The sequence below is a fragment of the Phascolarctos cinereus genome, unplaced genomic scaffold, assembly GCF_003287225.1.
Source record: "Phascolarctos cinereus isolate Bilbo 61053 unplaced genomic scaffold, phaCin_HiC Scaffold_4;HRSCAF=312, whole genome shotgun sequence".
Taxonomy (NCBI): domain Eukaryota; kingdom Metazoa; phylum Chordata; class Mammalia; order Diprotodontia; family Phascolarctidae; genus Phascolarctos; species Phascolarctos cinereus.
Window position 1 is genome coordinate 544,578,858 of NW_027555847.1, and position 22,050 is coordinate 544,600,907.

At 37.4% G+C, this 22,050-nt stretch overlaps 1 protein-coding gene across 7 annotated transcripts in view; it reads left to right on the forward strand.

The window, feature by feature from the left end:
- ATP9B (ATPase phospholipid transporting 9B) overlaps positions 1-22,050 on the forward strand; it is a 460,772-nt gene that overhangs the window by 391,473 nt on the left and 47,249 nt on the right. For all 7 annotated transcript variants that reach the window (XM_020986912.2, XM_020986914.2, XM_020986916.2 and 4 more), the window contains 3 exons: positions 13,180-13,263; positions 14,020-14,190; positions 19,021-19,119. In XM_020986912.2, the coding sequence (XP_020842571.1) occupies positions 13,180-13,263; positions 14,020-14,190; positions 19,021-19,119 (354 nt within the window). The remainder of the gene's footprint in view (positions 1-13,179; positions 13,264-14,019; positions 14,191-19,020; positions 19,120-22,050) is intronic.

The window sequence follows — 22,050 nt, forward strand, 5'->3', positions numbered from 1 at the left end:
CCACATATGTTCATAATGGTGTTAGCAATATGAATCAATATCTCCTTCAGGGCACTTTGATTTAATCAGGGACATGAATAAATTAAACTCCCTCAAGACCTACTAGAATGTCATAAAAATTACTTTTGGCGATAATGATGCACAATTAATTGTAAAGTATTTGTTTAATTTATTTAGCATTCTAGGGTCAAATCAATAAATGCTTTGCATCAAACAGACAACACTAAATTATTTCCCACAAAGACAACTTTATTAAGACCATAATATGTTATTTTTCCAGTCATAGTTTCTCTGTACAGAGAATGTCAAAGGTCTACTATACATATCTCTGCACATAATAACAATAACAATAAAAATAACATTTCTTTAGTGCTGTAAGGTTTGCAAAAGCCTTTACATAGTTATCTCTTTCAATCCTTACAACAACCCTGTAAGTTAGGGGCCAGTATTATTCCTCATTTTACAGATATAGAAACTGAAGCTGAGAGAAGTTAGGTGATTTGCCCAGGGTCACACAGCTTATAAGAGTTTGAGGCAGGATTTGAACAAAAGTCGTTTGAATCCAAGTCTAACACTATATCCACTCTGCCACATAACTGCCTCTATATAAAAGCTACACCTGAAAAAGCCAAATCCTTATGTGTATATATTGTATTCTGAAAGAACTTTGCTTTCTCAAAAGTAACAGTAAACAAGTTCATGAGTTTACAGTGATCTCTTCTTAAGAAAAAGCCCTAAAATTTTAATGATGGGCATAAACATTTGCTCTCAAAATCAGGAAGTACTAGACTGTTCATCTGGGGAAAGTGGATATTTTTATAAATTTAACCTGAAATTTTGGAATACTCATTGTGAGAAATTGGAAAATATAACTACTCAGCTATCAGAGACTAGAGACAAACTCTGATTAGTTTACAGTCTGCTTGACATTTTGGTTGATTTACTTCCTTCTAGTTCAGATGTCTTATACTGTTATTGTTTTGCTTCCCAGATTCAGACTTTCAAGGCATTCTTAGTGAAACACTAGCACTTTATAATTTCCCTTTTCATATTAATTGAGAAAGCCCAAACTCAGTGTCTTTCAGAGCAGAGCACAGCACTCATTTTAATTATTCTGATAAATTATTATTTCTCAAAAAAGTACTCAATTATATTAATCTAATTATGTTAAGGTTTAATATTATGTAAAATTGCATCTCTCTAAGGAGAATTAATACAAAGTACATTATAAGTCTACTAAATTATTCTTAGGTTAAAAACTAGAGAACAATCAGGATTATTCAGCATTCTTTATCAACTGTCACAATTAATACTAGCTTACATTTGTATAAAGCCCTTTCATCCCATCAGCCCTTTAAAGGTAATAGTACAAATATTATGATCACTACAATATAGATGAGAAAACTGACACTTAGAAGTTAAGGATTTTGTCCTTTGTCACATGCCTTCTTAGCATAGAATCTGTAACCCGGGATTCAGTCCAGTGCTCTTTCCATATCATAGTGCTTATCTAACTTTTCTCTCATAGTTTGTACTTTCCCCTACATTAAGTGGAAAGTAACATTTTTTCAAATTTCTAGAAAGCTTTTTCTTTTCTCCAAAGGTACAACTGATGGCTGAAGATTTGTACCAACATACATATATATATATATATATATATATATATATATATAGAGAGAGAGAGAGAGAGAGAGAGAGAGAGAGAGAGAGAGAGAGAGAGAGAGTAAATTTGTGTGGCGCAGTGGAAATGCGCATACTCCCTAAGGGAAAATAACTTTAACTCCACCGAAAAAGCAGACAACACTTCCAAATCTGAACATTTGGGTCAGATAGTGTTGTGAGATAAAATTGTGTCTTTATTTTCCATCAGTTAAAGTATAAGCTTATTTTTCCCCATTCTAATATTGTTGGGTATTTTAGAGTCCGGGGTGATATTATCAGTTATAAATGCTCAAAAGGTCAAACATTCAATATTATGTTTCTCTCAGTCACAATAACTCTGCATTAAGATTTATCTCTTTGTCATTTTATATGCTGCATATAGAGTTTATTTTTATGCTTTACTGTATATGGATAGTGTCCAGTGATGAATGCTGTGGGAGCCATAGCTTTCATTTCCAATCCAACCCCCTAGCAGTGTATTAACCTGGTTTATTATTATTTATTTTTTGCATTTTTGAAAAGAGTAATGCATGTATTTGTTCATTTATTTGTTTAGTGGTTTTCTGAAATACATTATCAAGCTATAATCTGCACATTTAAATGGTTTTTTTTTAGAGTACATATTTTCTAAATTTGCTATTCTAAAGCCATAATTTACCAAGGAAGAATACAGTACATATAGCATGCATCAAAGTACCTCCAAAAGACTATTCTATGTTCCTATTGAAACAGGTTTCAATTACATGGTTAGAGTTCTAGTAGCTTTTCTGCTGGGATGTTTTGTCATAAATTTCTTCATTTTATAAGACCCATGAGGCATAGTATAGTCAATTAGGAACATACAGAACTAGGTTTTAAAGTTTTTGGAGAAAAAACTGTATGGTGCAAGTAGTACCAAGCCTTTCAGGATCTCTGTAATGGTATACTTTAAATGCAAAATAGAATCATAGATTTACAAATGGAAGGGACCTTCAAACAGGTCAACCCCTACTTTACAGATGATAACTGATGTCTGGCCCAGAGAGGTTATTAACATGCCCAAATTCATTGCTAAAAGACAGAGAGCCCAATTTTGAACCCAGGTCTTCTGCCTCCAAATCCAATACTCTTTCTACTGTTCTATATATATACTGCCTCCCATTATCTGTGCAGAAGTGATAAATAAGTTTGGGCAATATTTATTACAAATACTTCTAGAAAATGTTATTATTAAAACATTTTTATTGAGGTTTAGTTGTATACCTTAAGTTTCCTTTCCTCTCTTTTTCAAACTTTTGAAAACATATGTTCCTTGTGGAAAACTATGTAAAGAAAAGAAATGTTACCTTTGAAGTTTTAAAGCCAATGTCATTGCCAAAGAGAATTTCTGAACTGTTCTTAATTTGATGTCTAAAAATAATTAATTTGTTTGTTGCCCCTTTCAGTTGTCTTAGACAGTTTTACTTTTAGGATAAGGTAAACATGAGATGTTTCAATAATACACTCACACACAGAGAGAAACTTAAAACCACAGAAATTTAAAGCTTAGAATTAAACTACAGTCTGAAACATTGGCAATGTTAGCATAAACAAGCAATCCATCCATTAAAGTAAACCCCCTACTTATGCCCAGGGACTAAAAGAAATTAGAGCAGGTTCCATGAGAAGCAGGCAACAGGCCTAAAAATAAATTTAATATATTCTCTTTCTCTTTCTGTTCTCCCTTTGTTTGGCTTTAATGAGAATCTGCTTGCAAAGGGAGCTTTGACTGTGCCTCCCTATAAGCATATGCTTATATTCTCTCATTCTTTTAATTTGCAAACGAGATACTGCTTTACGACTCCTTGGTAAACCTTTTATTCATCTCTTGTTGACTCTGGAAAAATCCTCACAACAGCTGTTCTTTTTCCTTGCTTCCCTAACAGAAGATGACCTGCCTTTATGAATACTGAGGAGTTTGAAGCTAGTTTGAAGCTCCCTTCTTGTACTTCATATTTCCTCTATACCTTTACTCATTCATTGTCCTCATCTGAGAACTTCCTTCATCAGTTCTTATGTTTTGTACTCTCAGTCTTCCTCCTTTCATTTGTTCCTTCATTTTTGCTTACAAATATGCTCAGGTATTCCCAGTATTTAAAAAACAAAAACAAAAACAAAAAACAAACATTCCATCAACTTTACTACCCAAAATACAATTCTATGGCTTTCTTTCCTCTTACTGTCAAAAGTCTCAGAAAAATTGTTTGTATTCTACCCTATAAGGTAACACAGGTAAAGCTCTTTGCAAATCTTAAAGTTTTATATAAATGCTATTATTATGATCATTATTATATATATTGCTTTCAATTCCTTCCTACCCATCAATTCCATAACCCTTTATAACCCATATTTGCCTGCCAACCTACCTACTTAAACCATTCTTTGGAGGTCACCAGAAAGATGACCTCGTTTCCAAGTTGCATGGTCTCTCCTCAGTTCTTAGCTTCCTTAACAGAAAGTAAAGCTTGCTCATCACTTTTTCCTTCTTGAAACTTTCAGCTATTGGCTTCTAATAACAAGGTACTGCCATGATTCTTCCACTTACCTCTTCCTATTTAACAGATTCCTTTTCTTCCTTCTGTGCCCTCTAATTATTATTCCCTAAGGTTCAATCCTCAGCTCTTTTTCTCCTCTTCCTCCACCATTCCCACTTCCAGTGTCTATCCCCTCCAGTCTGTCCTACACACTTGCCAGAGTAATCTTCCAGAATCATATCTATGATCCTTTCATTTACCTGCTGTTTGGTTTGGCATTCAAGACTCCACATCCTGGCTGCACCCTACTTCTCTGACCTACTAAATCTTTACATGCACACTAAACTCCAGCCAAATTATATTATTTATTATTTCTAAAATAAATCCTGCAGTTTTCTACATCTTCGTACCTTTAATACACATCTATACATTTTACACCTTTGTTCATGTTTCTTCAGCCTGAAATGTCCAATTTACCTTTTAGGTCTTTCAAAATGCTACTCAACCTATTAATTCATACAGCTGTCTCCATGATACTTCCCCTGATCTCCCAAGCTAAACACATCTTACTCCTCTAAACTCCACCCCCAGAGCATTTTAAAAAATGGTTTTTTTTTAGTTAACAGAAATCTGTTTTTTGCCACCTCACATTTCTCTCTACCTATTGGGGGGAAAAAAAGTCCCTTGTGGCAAATAGGCATGATCAAGCAAAACAAATTCCCACATCAACCATGTTGGGGTAAAAAATGTGTTTGTGTGTGTGTGTAATTTAGTGCTCTGAGTCTGTCACCTCTTTGCTTTGTTGGGAAATGGGTAGCATACTTCATCATCAGTCTTCTAGAATTGTAGTTGGTCATTGCATTGATGACTTAAGACTTCTATCTAAAGTCTTTCAAAGTTGTTTGTTTATCTTTGCAGTGTTGTTATTGCATAAATTGTTCTCCTGGTTCTGCTCACTCACTTCTCTGTGCATTACTTCATAATAGTCTTAAGAGGTTTTTCTGAAACCATCCCTTTCATCATTTCCTATGACACAACAGTATCCCATTACATTCATATTCCATAATTTGCTCAACCATTTCCCCAGTTGATAGACATCCCTGTAGTTTCCAGTTTTTTGCCACTACAAAAAGAGCTGCTATAAATATTTGTGTATATAGGAATGCTTTTATTCCTTTTAAAATCTTTGGTTATCTGCTTAGTTGTAGTATCACTGGGTCAAAGGATATGCACAGTTTAGTTACTTTGGGCTTTTTTTTTTAAGGCAGTTTGGGTTAAGTGACTTGCCCAGGGTCACACAACTAGTAAGTGTCAACTGTTTGGTCTGAGGCCGGATTTGAACTCAGGTCCTCCTGACTTCAGGGCCGGTGCTCTATCCACTGTGCCACCTAGCTGCCCCCAGTTTAGTTACTTTCTTTCTTTCTTACTTTCCAGAAAAGCTAGAAGAATTCACAGTTCTACCAACACTGTGGTAACATCCCTGCTTTCCTGCAGTCCCTCCAACATTTGTCATTTTCCTTTTTTGTCAGCTTTGCCAGTCTAAGTGTGAAGTGGAATCTCAGAGTTTCTTTGATTAGCATTAATAATCATCAGAGATTTGGAGCATTTTTCATATGATTTTTTGTAGTTTTGATTTCTTCCTTTGAAAATTCCCTCTTTGGCCAAGATGGTGGAGTGAAAACAGTGACTTGCTTGAGCTTTCCCCCAAACCCCTCCAAATACCTGTAAAAAATGGCTCTAAACAAATTCTAAAGTAGCACAACCTACAAAAAGACAGAGTGAAACAAATTTCCAGCCCAGGGACAATCTGGATGATTGATCAGAAAGGTATATCATGCCGGGCTGGGAGCAGAGCACAGTGCAACATGGGGCCACAGGCCACAGCAAACCTGGAGCAGGCCTCAGAGAACTGAATCGCGGGCAGCTGTGGCGGTTTCCAGACTCCTCAATCCATGAATGCCAAAGACAACTTAGAAGGTCAGTGGGAAAAGTCTGTTTCTGCAGTGCTGAGGGAGGAACTCAGGTTCCTAGATCCAGTTCCCTTAGAGTGCTACCCAGGGGCGATGGCTGCCTCCTGAGCTTCTGGCCCACAGACTAAGGGGCAATACAGTGGCTGATCAGAGAGGGATTGCAGGGACCTCTTTGCCAGTGCTGAGGCAGGAATCTCTTGCTTTGCCCATGCTTGGATCTGGGTCACAGTTCTGAGGGAAGTCCTAGGGCAAGGAAGAGCACTGGCATGGTAGAGCTTGTAGTGGCTGTGGAGAGAAAACCCTCCTCACAGTTACAGGACAGAAAGGAGTACTTGTGGTCACTAATATTGACCAGAGCACAGGCCAGGAAAGAAGTAAATACCTCGCTCCTTATCATACCACCTTGGAAGAACTGAAAATTTACAGCTCCCTACAGTTATATCTGAAAACAGCTGTACAAACCCCCAAAGCTTGGGACAGTACATGCTCCACCTTGGAAGCAGATTCTTACCTTAACAAAGAGTTTAAAACTCAAGTAATTGGCCGGGATCATGAACAAGCAGCGCAAAAAGAGTCAGACTATATTTATCTTACTTTGGTGACAGGGAAGATCAAAATATACAACCAGAAGAAGACAACAAAGTCAAAGCTCCTACATCCAAAGCCTCCAAGAAAAATATGAATCAGTCCCAGGCCTTGGAAGAGCTCAAAAGGGATTTTGAGAAGCAAGTAAGAGAAGTAGAGGAAAAACTGGGAAGAGAAATGAGAGTGATGAAAGAAAATCATGAAAAACAAGTCAACAGCTTGCTAAAGGAGACCCAAAAAAAAACCCTGAAGAAAATAACACCTTAAAAAATAGCCTAACCCAAATGGCAAAAGAGGTCCAAAAAGCCAATGAGGAGAAGAATGCCCTAAAAAGAAAATTGGCCAAATGGAAAAGGAAGTCCAAAAGATTACTGAAGAAAATACTTCCTTAAAAATTAGAATAGAGCAATTGGAAGCTAGTGACTTTATGAGAAATCAAGACACTGTAAAACAAATCCAAAAGAATGAAAAAAGAAACAATGTGAAATATCTCATTGGAAAAACAACTGACCTGGAAAATAGATCCAGGAGAGAGAATTTAAAAATTATTGGACTATCTGAAAGCCATGATCAAAAAGAAGCCTAGACATCATCTTTCAAGAAATTATCAAGGAAAACTGCCCTGATATATTAGAACCAGAGGGCAAAATAGAAATTGAAAGAATCCACAGATCTCCTCCTGAAAGAGATCCCCAAAGGAAAACTCCTAGGAATATTGTAGCCAAATTCCAGAGTTCCCAGGTCAAGGAGAAAATATTACAAGCTGCCAGAAAGAAACAATTCAAGTACTGTGGAAACACAATCAGGATAACACAAGATTTAGCAGCTTCTACATTAAAGGACCGCAGGGCATGGAATATAATATTCTGGAGGGCAAAGGAGATAGGATTACAACCAAGAATCACCTACCCAGCAAAACTGAGTATAATCCTTCAGGGGAAAAATGGTCATTCAGTGAAATAGAGGACTTTCAAGCATTCTTGATGAAAAGACCAGAGCTGAATAGAAAATTTGACTTTCAAATACAAGACTCAAGTGGAACATGAAGAGGTAAACAGGAAAGAGAAATCATAAGAGACTTATTAAGGTTGAACTGTTTACATTCCTGCATGGAAAGATGATATTTATAACTCATGAGACCTTTGTCAGTATTAGGGTAGTTGGAGGAAAAAAATTGTATGGATAGATAGATAGATAGATAGATAGATAGATAGATAGATAGATAGATAGATACAGGGCACAGGGTGAGTTGAAGATTAAGGGGTCATATCTGGAGAATAAAATTAAGGGATGAGAGAGGATTATACTCGGAGAAGAAGAAAGGGAGAGGTAGAATGGGGTAAATTATCTCACAAAAAAAAAACAGAAAAGTCTTACAGTGGAGGGGAAATGGGGGAAGGTGAGAGAGAATGAGTGAATCTTATTCTCATAGGATTTGGCTTAAGGAGGGAATAACATACACATTCAATTGGGTATGGAAATCTGTCTTACCCTACAGGAAAATAGGGGAGAAGGGGACAAGAGAGCAGGGGGATGATAGAGAGGAGGGCAGATTGGGAAAGGGAGTAATCAGAAGTAAATACTTCTGAGGAGGGACAGGGTCAAAAGAAAGAATAGAATAAATGGGAGGGCAGGATAGGATTAAGGGAAATAGAGTTAGTTTATCACAATATGTCTACTATGGAAGTGTTTTGCATAACTGCACATGTGTACCTTATATTGAGTTGCTTGCCTTTTCAATGAGGGTGGGTGGAGAGGGAGGAAGAGAGAAAATTTGAAACCTAAAGTTTTTAAAACATGTTTTTAAAAAAAACCATTTTCACATGCTACTGGGAAATAAGAAAATACAGGAAATACACAAGTCTGTCCTGCCCTACAGGAAAATAGAAGGGGAAGGGGATAAGAGGGGGGGGAGATGGAAGAAAGGACAGACTAGGGGAAAGGATATTCAGAATGCATGCCATCTTGGGTTGGGGGGAGGGGTGAGATGGGGTGAAAATTTGGAACTCAGAATCTTGTGGAAGTAAATATTGAAAACTGAAAATAAATTTATATTTTAAAAAATTCCCTCTTCATATTCTTTGACCATTTTTTACTTGGGAACTGGCTCTTATCCTTATAAATTTGAATCCATTCCTTAATTATCTTAGCAATCAGAAATTTACTGCAAAGCTTTTCCCTACTTATCTGTTTCCTTTCTAATTTTAGCTACATTGATCTTGTTTGTGCAAAATCTTTTTAATTTTATATATTCAGACTTCATAATATTTTGTTGCTATCAATCTGTAACACAAGAGATAAAGGAGACACCAACTACACCAATTATTAGGCAGGAGCCACCACCAAAGGTTTTGGGCTCCAGCCTCTAGCGGGTTCACTCTCGATCCAGGAGACAGGAAGAGAGCTTTGGAGGAGTTAAGAAAAAATTATTCTGTTCTTCTCTCTCTCAGTGGAGTTGCTGATAATGGGAACATGAAGTGCTACAGGATCCCCTAATTACCTTTCCTGCAGGGGCTGACAAAAAGGGGCAAGGCAAGAATCCTACATCTTAATGGGGGCCAGTCAAGACAGGCACAGCATTCCATCTTGTGCATTCCCCTACATCCCCCCTGATGCTCAGTGGGGGCCAGTTGAGGCACACACATTCACAGATCCCTACTCACTGACCAGTACTGTCGATGTAAAAAGAAGCACACAAAGAAGGCAATTTGCCAGCAGTAGCCTCACAATTTTACATTATCTCATCCTTATATCTCATGGCACAGTCGCAGTAGAAATTGTTTACAATGTGAAAGCCTGGGAACTAGTAGACTGTTTTGGCCATGGATCCTGGGAACTATTATCTAAAAAAGACTAGCAAAATCCTCCTAATTTACACAGTCTTATCGCACTTATCCTAGGCTGCCTGTTACTGTGGTCATTATTTTTTATGTCTTCACATAACAATCATTTTTTCAAGTATTTCTATATGCAAAACATTGTGGTGTGAGGATAAAAGGATAATAAAGACATACCCTTGACCCTATGGAACCCTATTATATCTAGTAGGAAGAGCTTCAACATATACACAAATATGGAATAAATAAATATTATAATGCAATTTTGTTAAAAATTATAATGCAACTTTGACAAAAAGCAGATTGCAACTTAGTAGAAAGTCTTCGAAAGGAGTTACTGTGACCACCCAAAAAAATTCGTTACCCGAACTTATCATTATGAGTGTCTCTAAGCTTATTTAATCTGGTCCCCAAATAACATACCGTCTATCACCATCTCTATACTTGTAAAACTTTCTATCAGATCGCCCAAATCATCATCAGCCATGGGCACAAAATATTATAAGAACAATAACAACAAAACAAACAAAACAGATGAAAAAGATATATGGTGTACTCTTTCTAGTTATTCAGTAAATTTTCAGAATGAAAGGGGCCTCAGAGGTTATTTGGTACAATTGAGACTTGAACAAAAATAATCCCAACAAGAGGTCACCAAGCCTTTGAGCAAAGACTTCTAAGAATGGGAAACATTACTTCCAAAGACTGTCCATTCCACTTTGGAATAGCTCTAATAGGAAGTTTTTCTTTGCATGAAGCCCAATTGCCTCTCTAAAAGTTCCATCCAAGCCATCTTCTTGCCATCTACTATACCCTCTGAACTAGTGGACCTCCATGTATCATGCCCTAGAAGATGTAACCCATTCAACTTTGGAACTCCATCCCTGGTACCCACACTACCCTCTTTAGTGATTGCATCAGTACAGATTCATAACTATATCTCATTGGTCTCAGCCATATCTCACATTTCACTTCAGCCATATTTTTTTTTTTACCATCAGACTCTCAAATACTGTGCCCTGAAGGTTTAGCCCACTCTTCTTTGGAACTCTCACCCTGGTGAGTGTATGAGTGCAAATTCACGTGGCGTAATATATCTAACCTTACTTACCCATGATTTACATTCCACTTCTGCCATCTTTTTGCCATCTGACTTGTCGTCATACATGGCATGCTCATATACGCTTTCCGCTTCTTTCTCTAGAAACCATAATCAAATCAATCCTGCCATTGCTACTAGAAAGGGTGTATCTGTTAACTCCCCAGTGTATCAACTCACCATCATTGTAGCTTCTCAAACCAATACACCCTTTCCTGGCTACTACCATCCTTTATTTGCTATCCCTCCCTATAAGAATGTAAGCCCCCTGAGGATGAGGATTGCCTTGCTTTTGTTTTTGTAGCCTTTAACAGTTAGCACAGTGTTTAGCACATAGTAAATGCTTAATTTTTTTCCATTCATCAGTCATTTATTCATTTTATTTGTTCTATCTGTTGCCTTAATGCCTCCCTCTGGGACCAAGCAGAACAAAACTATTCCCTCTTTCATATGACAGCTCTTTAAGTACTGGAAAACAACCCTCTCCCACTCCCCTACCAAGTCTTCTCTTTTCCTATGTATACATTCCCAGTTTCTTAAATCAGTCCTTTTAACATAAGGTCTCAAGGGACTTCACCATCTTGATCGCTCTCCTCTGGACACTCCATTTCATCAATGTCGTTCTTTAAATGTCTTGCCTAGAACTGAACACAGTTGTTCTGACCAGGGCAGACCATGTCTGTCAGTGACAGGACCAGCATTTTCTTCGTTCTGGATACTTCTCTTAATATAACCTAATATCACATTAGTCCTCATGTTTAAAATAAGGAAGTTGGACAATAACCTCTAAGTTCTCTTCCATCCTTTTCAGATGACCTGTTATCTGCCCATCTGTGTCCCATCTTGTACTTGTGAAGCTGAGGATTTTTTTTAGAAACAGCTGTAAGACTAACTTTCTGCCTATTGAATGCCATCATATTAGACTTGACCCAGTGTTCAGGATTATTTTTAGCCCAACTTAGACATCCAGTATGTCAGCCATCACTGTCAGTGTTGTTATCTAGTCATCTGCATGTTAGATGAGCATGCCATCTCTGCCCTTCTACAAATCATTAATAAAAATGTTAAATAGCACAGGACCAAACAGATTTCTCATTCATTCTACTGGAAATTTCCTTAACATCAAACCATCCATTTATTCAGTTCCTAATCAACCTAATTGCACTATGATCTAGTCCACTTCTCACCATCTTTTCCATTAAGAGTAGTATGAAAAGTTTTATCAAATGCTTTGCTAAAATATAGGTAAGTTATGTCTTCAGCATCCCTCTCATCTCCCAGTCTAATAATTATACCAAAAAAAAAAAAAGAGGTGGAGGGAGGGGGGAAGTTGGAAATAAAGTTAGTCTATATGACCTGTTCTTAACAAAGCTCTGCCAGGCTAGCTCCTTGTGCTCACCACTTTTTTTTTTCCTAGATGTTCACTAATCACCCTTTAACAATAAATTTGAGAATTATTTTTTACTTTTTTTTTAACATTTTAAAAGATCCATGATTTCATAAATATGGCTATATCATCCACCAGTGCAGATCACAAATACACTAGGATTCTCATCTAGTTCTATTATCTAGTGTAATTCTTGTCCAGTTATGTACATAAAGGCTCTCCCAAACAGACTATGTATTTTCCCTCTGGTTATTTTTTTAAATATATCAAGAGTACAAATATAATACTCAGAGTATCACTGGTTTTTTTAAAAAGTATGTATTAATATAATCTTGAATCATAACAGTCACAAAGGAATTTAGAGTGAATTATCAATAAATCAGCATAGCTCAATGGAATGGAAATTCATTACCTCAAGCCTGGACTATTGTAGTAGTGGGCTGGTGGGTTTGCCTGCCTCAAGTCTCTCCCTACTCCAATCCATCCTTCATTCAGCCACTGAAGTTATTTTCTTAAAGCTGGGTCTGTTCATGTCATCCCCTATTCAGTAAACTCACATGGCTCATTTTTGTCTCCAGGAGCAAATACAAAATGTTATATTTGGTATTCAAAACCCTTCATAACTCTAACCTACTTTCTAGTGTTCTTATACCTCACCTCCCAGCCACATACTCGTCAATCCAATGACACTGGCCTTCTGGATTCTCCCTGGCTGTCCCCCATGCCTGGAATACTCTTCTTCCTCCCCTCTGACTTCCTTTAAGTCCCAACTAAAATCCCTTATTTTGCCAGAAGCCTTCTCTAACACCTCTTAATTCCAGTGCCTTCTCTCCATGAATTATTACCTATTTATTCCATGCATAGCTGCTATGTATATATTTGTATGTTGCAGGCTCTTAGAGTGTAGCACTCACATTTTGGTCATCATTTTATCTTTATGCTCTATGCTGTATTTTGTTGTTGAGTGAATGGATGATTAAGAAGGAAATGGTGATAATTAAGAGCCTCAATATATCTATGTCTATCTACACACATACACACACACACACACACACACATGAATGTAACTAGTATAGCTTTTAGTGTAAATAGGATTTTTTTCTGGCTCACAAATCACTAGGGTTACAAAACTCCCTTTTTTTTCCAGTGTGGCAATATGGCACGCGAAGGATTGCGTACTCTGGTCGTTGCCAAAAAATCATTAACAGAAGAACAGTATCAAGATTTTGAGGTATGTGATTTATAATAATCACTCTTCCTAGTTTCGTTGCATTATTTACATGCTTTATTAAAATCAGAAAGCTAGATGAGGCAAGGGCTTATTACTTTCCCTTAAAACTGCAAAAGACTTGAGAGTTGAGTATCTTCACTCACATGCTATTGTAAGCATCTAATCCTGTAACTCAAAACATAAGAAACAGATGATTTATCCTATTACAGAGTGTTCATGCAGGATTAATTGGAGATTATATCCTAAAAGCTCAGGCATATGATATTTTGATAAAATTTTATGTTCCCACCTTTTGAGATTTCTATTTTTCCAGTTTGAGGTACATAGACTGAAAGCCCTTTGAACTCTTTCCCTACATATATAATCAGGCCCAAATCATATTTTCCTTGAAGAATTATCCCTAGGAACATAAGTCATTGTCAGTGTTGTGCAAGATAGTCTAGTTTTTTTTATCCCTCACTTCTTACAACTTTCCATTCCCAAGTTAGCAGGAGTCAGTGCTTGTGAAAGGTGGAGCCTTTCTTAACTTGGGGTTTGTAGCCTCCTTAGAGGACATGGAGCTTGTAGCTCACTTGTGGTTGCCATATTAGTCACACCCATAACTGTGCCAAACACTTTGTGCTAATGATGAGCTACTGCTATACATAATCAGTCATTTTCAATTTTTGGTAAATATCGTGAATCTTCATGTCAGTAACCTGTGACTGATTCAGCATATGAACTACAAAGAGTAACAGTCTCTGTTCCTACCCCCAGAATCGATACAGCCAAGCTAAATTAAGTATCCATGACAGGACACTCAAGGTGGCTGCTGTTGTAGAGAGCGTGGAGAGAGAGATGGAATTACTGTGCCTCACTGGGGTGGAAGACCAGCTCCAGGCTGATGTCCGACCAGCGCTGGAGATGCTCAGGAATGCGGGGATCAAGGTGCTGAAGTCTTCTCTGCTCTTGTGAGATATGCACACCTTGACCTGTGCAGTTTTTAAAATTCCATTGAAGAATAGATGAATACAGTGAAAGAGCTAAGTCTTGAAGAAGGATATGGATGCTGAGAAGCAGACAGTTTGGGATCATAAGTGTTTAGAGCTGAAACAAATCTTAGAGATCTTGAGATTATAGACTAGAGCCAGAATCCTTTACTTTACAGATGAGGAAATTGGAGATCCTGAGAGGCTAAGAGACTTTCCCCAGGTCACACATAGAAGCAACAGACTGAGAAAAAGTTGCTGGACATGACAGTTGGGAGATTTTTGTTCACCTTGAAGAGAGCAGTTATAGGCGATAGGAATCCAGATTATCAGGCACCAAAAAGTAGGTAGGTAATGGCAAATTAGAAGCAGTCAGAAAAAGGAACTATTTCTAGGAGAGATCTAGATCAGTACCCTAAATGGATGGAAAGGCCATTCCTTCTAAGTCACCTTTGCAGGCTTATTATCCATGTTGCACTCCTAACTGAAGATGTTCCCCCAGGTTCTAGCCTAGGCCTTACTCTCTTTTCCCTTGGGGGAGAGAAAGGAAGGGAGAAGAAAATAAGTATTTATCAGGTGTCCACTGTTTGCCAGGCACTATGTTAAGCACTTTACAATACATACACCCTTTCTGTCTTGGTAACTTCATCAGCTCTAATGAGCTTGTCATCTCTATGCCTATGACTTGCAAATCCATATATATCTGGGCACCAGTTGCTCCTGAACTCCAGTCCCACCTCAGCAACTTTTGGGTATTTCAACCTGGGTGTTTCATAAACATTTCAAAATCAACAAGTATAAAACAAAATTCATCTTTCCCCAAAAAACTCACCCCTCTACTAAGTGTCCCTATTTCTATTGAGTACACCACTATGCTTCTAGTCTCCCTGGTTCACATCTTTGGTGTCGTTTTTTCTCTTCACTTTCCCTTACCCCGTATACTTGCTCACCAAATCTTGTCATTTCTCCCCTCATGACATCTCCCATCTTTTTATCCTTCTCACTACTCACATAGCTAACAACTTAGTCTAGTCCTTAGTCATGTTGCCAATGTGATTTTCCTTAAGCACAGGTCTAACCATCTTACTGCCCAACTCATTATACTCCAATCATTCAAATTGCCCCAGGATAAAATAGAAACTTCTGTTTGGCATTCAAGGCCCTTCACAACCTGACCCCAATCTTTCCAGCCTCATTATAAAATCCTCCCCTGCCTACACTTTACAATGCAGGTAAACTTGCTTTTTGTATTCCTTCCCCTACATCACTCCACCCTCTATCCTTTGCATTAGCTCCCCGAGACCCTGCTGCACCTCCTCCTCATTCCCGCCTCTTAGAATCACTTGTTTTCTTCAGGTCTGAGCTTAAGTACCACCCTTTATAGAAAGCCTGTATTGGCCCTTCCTGTTGCTGATGCTTTTCCCCTTCCCCTTCCCCAGACTACTTTATTCTAGTGATATTTATTTATCTGCATGTTGTCCCATCCCATAAACTATAAGTTTCTGGCTAGAACTGTTTTGTGTTTTTGTATCCTGAGCAGAGTTCTTGGCTTATGTAGGTGCTTAATAAATGGTTGGTTGATTAATTGTTTGATCAAGTGAAGATTTTTTTTAGTCTGGGGCACAATTGGCCTGTTTCTCAGTGTAATGGAAAGGGGCCAGCAGAAAGACAGAGACTGAACATGAGAGAGGAAAGAAATGATCACATACGTAAGCTCCCAGAGAACAGAGGAGTGTAGGTGATTAGGGCACAAGTAGAAGACTTAGCCTTGGCCCACTCTGCCTCAAAGAATGGAGAAAAGTTGAGTTGTTCAAATCAACATTTATTAATTGAGTGCTTACCTGGGCATAGCACTCTGCCAAATGCTAAGTGTGATGCTACTTACTTATGTGGTATTTGTCCTCAAGGAACTGTTGCCCGAAGGAGGAAAATAGAACAACACAGTGAAAGCTAAGGAACAATCAGTGCTTTAAAAATAAAGGCATTTCTAAGAAATAGAAAAATCACATCCGCTATTAATTACCAGATGAATTATATACATGTTGTGATTACTATAAAGTTTAGTAGCTAGAAATAACTTTAGAAGAGGAATGGGGGCAGAGTATGGTTACTGGAATTTATTAAGTGCCTGCTATATGTCAGGAACTGTTCTAGGTGCTAAGAATACAAAGAGGACACAGTCCCTGCCATGAATGAGTCTACAGTCTGGGGTGAGGAGGGGAGGAAGCAAATAAGTACATATATAGAGAATATGCACAGAATAAATACACAGTACTTTTGAGAATGTGGGTGCTAGGAGCTGGGAGCTTAGGAAAAGTGTCCTGTAGAAAGTGGCCTTTGAGTCTTAAAGTATGGAAGGAAAAAACATGTACAAAGAAAATTAAATACAAATTTATACAAAGTAATTTTTGGAAGGAAGGGAACTATACATGAGAGGTGGGGAGAGGAGAAGACTTCTTTCATAAGTGACACTTGAGCTAAAGTTTCAAGCTACCTAGGACTTCTTTGAAGGATTGGTGGGGAGGAAGCATGCAGCCTAGGCTTATGGAGCAACCTGGACAGAGGCGCAGATGTGGGAAATGGAGTGACCTATGAGCGGGGAACAGCAACGGAGCGAATTTGACTGGAATGTAGTCTTCAGTGAAGGTGAGTAGTATAAAGTAGGTTTGGAAAGTGAGGCTAGAGAGAGATTGTGAAGGTCAAGCCAAGCAGAGGAGTTTGTGTTTTATTCTAGAGGCAAAAAGCAACCAAACATTCCCGAGCAGGAGAGTAACATGGACAGACCTGTGATGTAGAAATATTAGTTGGAAGTTGGATGGAGGATGGTTTGGAAAGAAGAGAAACTAAAAACAGGATATGTAGTTCAGGGGAGAGGTGATGAGGGCCTGAACTAGGGTTGAGTGGAGAGAAGAGGATGGATATAAGCTATATCATAACAGTGGAATTGATGAAAATGCGAGAGATGGGGAGAAGAAAGGGTGGCTCTTTTTAACTTGAAGGATGATGGCACCTTCAACTAGGAAACTCTAATTAAACCAGGAAAGCTAGGAAGAGAAGTCAGTTTTGGGAGGGAGGGGTTGGTCAAGAAATAATGACTTTTGTTTTGCACATGTTGAATTTAAAATATCTATAGTATAGTCAGTGGGAGATCTCTACTTTGTGGTGATGTGGGATTGGAGTGCAGGAGAGAGATGGCTGAATGTAAAGCTCTGGAGTTGGCTATATAGAGGTGATAGGCAAATCGAAGAAGCTGATGAGATCACAGAGGAGGGTGGGAATAAAAGAGTGAGGGAAAGAGATTGAGAAAGAGAGTCAATTATGTGATATGCTTATGCATAGAAAGTGGAAACAAGATAATGATCTGGCAAAAGAAACTATGGAGGAATGGTCAGACAAGTAGGAGGAGAACCAAGAGAGAGCAGTATCCCAAAAACCCAAGAAGGGGAGAAAATGTCTAGGAACAAGAGGGTGGCCAACAATGGCAGATGCTGCAGACAGGTCAAGAAGGATGAGGATTGAGAAAAGGCCATCTGCTTTAGCGATTGAGAGATCATTGGTAATCTCAGAGCAAGCAATTCAGTTGAGTTGATGAGGTTGGAAGCCAGATTACAAGGATTTAACAGTTGAGTTAGAGGTGAGAAAATGCAGCCAGTGAAGATAGACTGGTTTTTGTTTTGTTTTGTTTGGCTGAGTTGGGCTTTTGTTATCATTCTTGTTGTCGTTGATGATGACAGGTCTGGCTGTTATAGAGGAAAGATACAGAATAATAATTTTCAGGGATGATAGAATAAGTGAAAGCTTTTTAAAGAAAAAATATATTTGTAAGCAACGGGGAAAGGGGCCTGATCAGTGTCTCTTTCCACATAAAGAGATTGGAAGTTAGTGAGAGATAGTGAAAGTGATGAAGGTAAATGATTTTTTTTATAAGAATATATTATATGGCTGTGGTAATAGATTGCATGTCTGGTATCTTAAGTATGTTCTTTCTGAGTTCAGAGACAGTCTTCACCAGGTATGCTGCAGAGTGATGAATTTTTTGGCCACAACCACTCTCAGTGATCTATACCAGCAGATGGACCAGTGACACCTGTGAAATTATAGATCCTTGAAGTATTGAAGTGAGCATGTCGAAATGCAAGTTATATTCAACTCTACTGGTTTCTAGTGCATATAGATATGTGCAAAATAGCAGAAGGAATGAAAGGATCAGGGTTTCAGATATTAGTAATAGTCATTTCTAGAGTATACTGAGGCCATTTACTACCAGTCATTTTGACCGAATAATGAAAAATTTATTCAGTTATCAGCATATTTCCAAAATCTTCCAGTATCTCTTATAAACTGTCCAGATATTTGTTAGTTTTAGATGTTGTGAACAGTCTGTATTACTGATTTTGGGGCAGGTTGCTGTGAGGTCTCAGTTTTCCTCCTTTGTAAAAATGGTTTAAATAATCTCTGTAAAATTCCAGGTTTAAAATTCTTTGAGTCTGTGATTACTGTGTTTTGTTTTCATGGCTGTAGAGGTAGGTCTTTTTTTAAATCCGTAAGAAAAAAAATGCTTCTTCTCACATTAGAATCCATTGTGAAGAATCAAATTTATGTAGAGCACTTTGTGAACCTGTAAGCTATTGTTTGTATTTACTGACAATTTAAACCTAATTATTCACCTACTTCCACATTTTAATTAGTATGGCAAAAACATTCTTCTTCCTCAACCACCCCTCTTAAACTTGGCTGGCAAAGAAAGAAATAAAGTTTTTTAAATTCATCTGTTTAAATTGTTTTCTAGATATGGATGCTAACAGGAGACAAATTGGAGACAGCTACCTGCATTGCCAAAAGTTCTCACTTGGTATCTAGAACCCAAGATATTCATATTTTCAGACCTGTAAGTATATTTCAAAATAATTTGAATTAAATCTTTTATCTCAGCTGAAATTGTCATATTGTTCTGTAAAATACATAAATAGTAATTTGCTAATCGTTACATTTCTAATTAGAGAAGAATATCCATTAACTACAATCTTTCTGTTACTACTTAACTTAAAAAAAATCTTTAGAAGTATTTATATCGATTCAGGGTAGATTTTCTGCTAACTGAGTAGGTTCAATAATACTATAAAAGCTGCTTTTTCAAAACAGTGCCCCAAATCAAAGTAGGAATGCTTTTAATCTACCATTTTCACATCAAATGTATTTTTCTTAATTGTCTCTTAAACAAAATTAGTAGAGACAAACTGAATTTATGTGTATACTGTATTATTAGTTATAACTAAATTTAATTCAAACAAAAAATAAAGATTTCTTGGGTCTTGATTGATGGTGGGTGAACAGACATTATATGTCTGTGTCTGTTCTAAATGAACCACTTGCACCTACAGAAATAATTATTTGAATATAATTTACATGTAAATGTAGTTTGTTGTGAAGCATCAGAATAGCAAATTAGGCCCTGCAGACTACTATTTGCAATTAAATTATTAATGCTTCTGATAAAACTTGAGATCAATTTTTGTTGACTTTTCAGTGTTATAGCACCACAAATTGTTTTCCAGACCTGTTTTGATTTCGTCTTTTTTCACTGATATTTCCAGAAATATGGGAATGTCTGAGCTAGAAGTTTTACTTTGGAGCACATGAAGGTTAAAATTTGCTAGGATTTCATAATTGTCATTCATGTGTCACCCACAGTGTTTATTCTGACCTATAGGGGAAAAACCTTAATTAATAGTAGTTAACTAAAATATTCTACAATGCTTTCACATACAAAAGACTGATAAAATTCAAGATTATAACCTAGATATTTGAACTATTTAATTAAATACAGACAACACTATGTCCTTTCTTTTTTTAAATGAAGCTGAACCCAAGGTTGAAATGAAGAAATAGTTTAATATATAAGTCTTCTATTTCTATGGAGTGGAAAAAGAGAATCATCATGGACTCTGGACACAAACTTTAGAATGAAAATATCTGAGTTCTAATTCAAGTTCTTTTGATTACTTGGTTGTATGACCTTATGTCAATAGCCTTCTATGACTAATTTTTCCTAATTTATAAAATCTATACCAACCTAATTCACATAGTTATTTTGAGCAATAGTATCAATGCTCTTATAATAGTAACTCACATTTCTATAGTGCTTTAAGGCTTTTAAACTTTCTTTCCAATAGCCCTATCCGGTGCTATAGTGCTAGTATTATTGTTATCATTATCATTATCATCATTATTATTATTATTGTTTCCATTTTAAAGGTAAAGAACCTAAGGTTTCAAATATATTAAGTTTTTTGCCCAGAATGACCCAGCTAGCTAGTCTCCACAGTACCATATTTCTTTCTGTTACAACATATTGCCTTTCAAATCACTTTGTTCATATGAAGTACTCTGTCTGTGTAATATAAAATGTAAAAAGATTTGTGTTTTCATTAGAGTGGGTACTTCCAGCACCAATGCACATTAAAGTCCCTCCACATGATAATGGAACACCATGACTTGCTATAACCAGCAACAATGCACTCCCTTGTAGCACTTAACCAGGCTTCTCAGAGATCAGACACTTGTAGTCCATCATTGACCCCAGAGTTGCAGCTTTCCAGCTTGGTAGGCTCATCTACAGTTATTGCTGTATTGGCTTGTCCTTTGAGATACCAGCACAGTTCTACACAGTAATGAGGCATCCAAGTAGGACTTCACTGGAAGAGAAAGCATATAGGTCAAATAGTCATGATTGTTATCTTATCTTGAAAGCTTCGTTCTAAGGAGAGTGCTGGCCTCAGAGCCAAGAAGTCCTGAGTTCAAGTCTTATACTGATGTACAGAATTTGCATAACCATGGGCAAGTCACCTTACCCTTAAGTGCTCTAGGCCAGGACTTCTTAAACCTTTTCCATTTTAGACCCCTTCAGCTCTTCTTAAAAGAAGTGCTTCTAGGCAACTCTCTAAGATTTTAAGTTGCAGAGAAAATGCTAACCTACATCAGCAATGGGAGTTTCCTCACCCAGGAGTTCTATGTTCAAGTAAAATCACAGGTCCAGTTCCTATTAGAGGGGTTGAGATAGCACAGTGAATAGAGTGCTGGGCTTGGAGTCAACAAGACCTAAATTCAAATCTGGCCTCAACACTTACTAGCTCTGTGACCCCTAGGCAAGTCACTTGACCTCTATATGCCTCAGTTTCCTCACCTGTAAAATGAGTATAATAATAACACCTTCTTCCTTGAGTTGTGAGGATCAAATGAGATATTAATTGTAAAGCAGTTAGCACAGCCAGGTACTTTATAAATGCTTATTCCCTTCTCTTTCCCTTCCCTGTCTCTTTTGAGGGGGTACTATGGCAAAATACTAGGTAATAGTACATGAAGAGTGTTTAATACAGTTCTGAATCATTTCATCTCAATGGAGCTTTGAAATTTCTAGTGTGCAGATTTTAATTAATTTACTTTCATCTCTGAGTTATGTACTGATCCTTTTATTGTACAGTATGGGCTCACTACAAATCAGTGGGTAGCTACAAATCAGAAAATAATCAGTATTAAATAAGTTAATATTTATTCCCTGCAGAAAGAAGTATAAGAAAAATGCTAAACAAGTCAGTATGCTTAAATACATGCTTTTAGTTTCTAAAATAGCTATTCTGTAGTAACATGTTAGTATTTATATAGGTCATTGTCCTTTTGAATGTTTTAAGTATTTTGTTAATTTTGGTTGAATTTTCTTTTATACCTCCCCTCCCTCTCCCTCTCCCTCTCCCTCCCCCTCCCCTTCCCCCTCCCCCTGTCTATCTCCCTCTCCCTCTTCCTCCCCTTCTTTCTCTCTCAA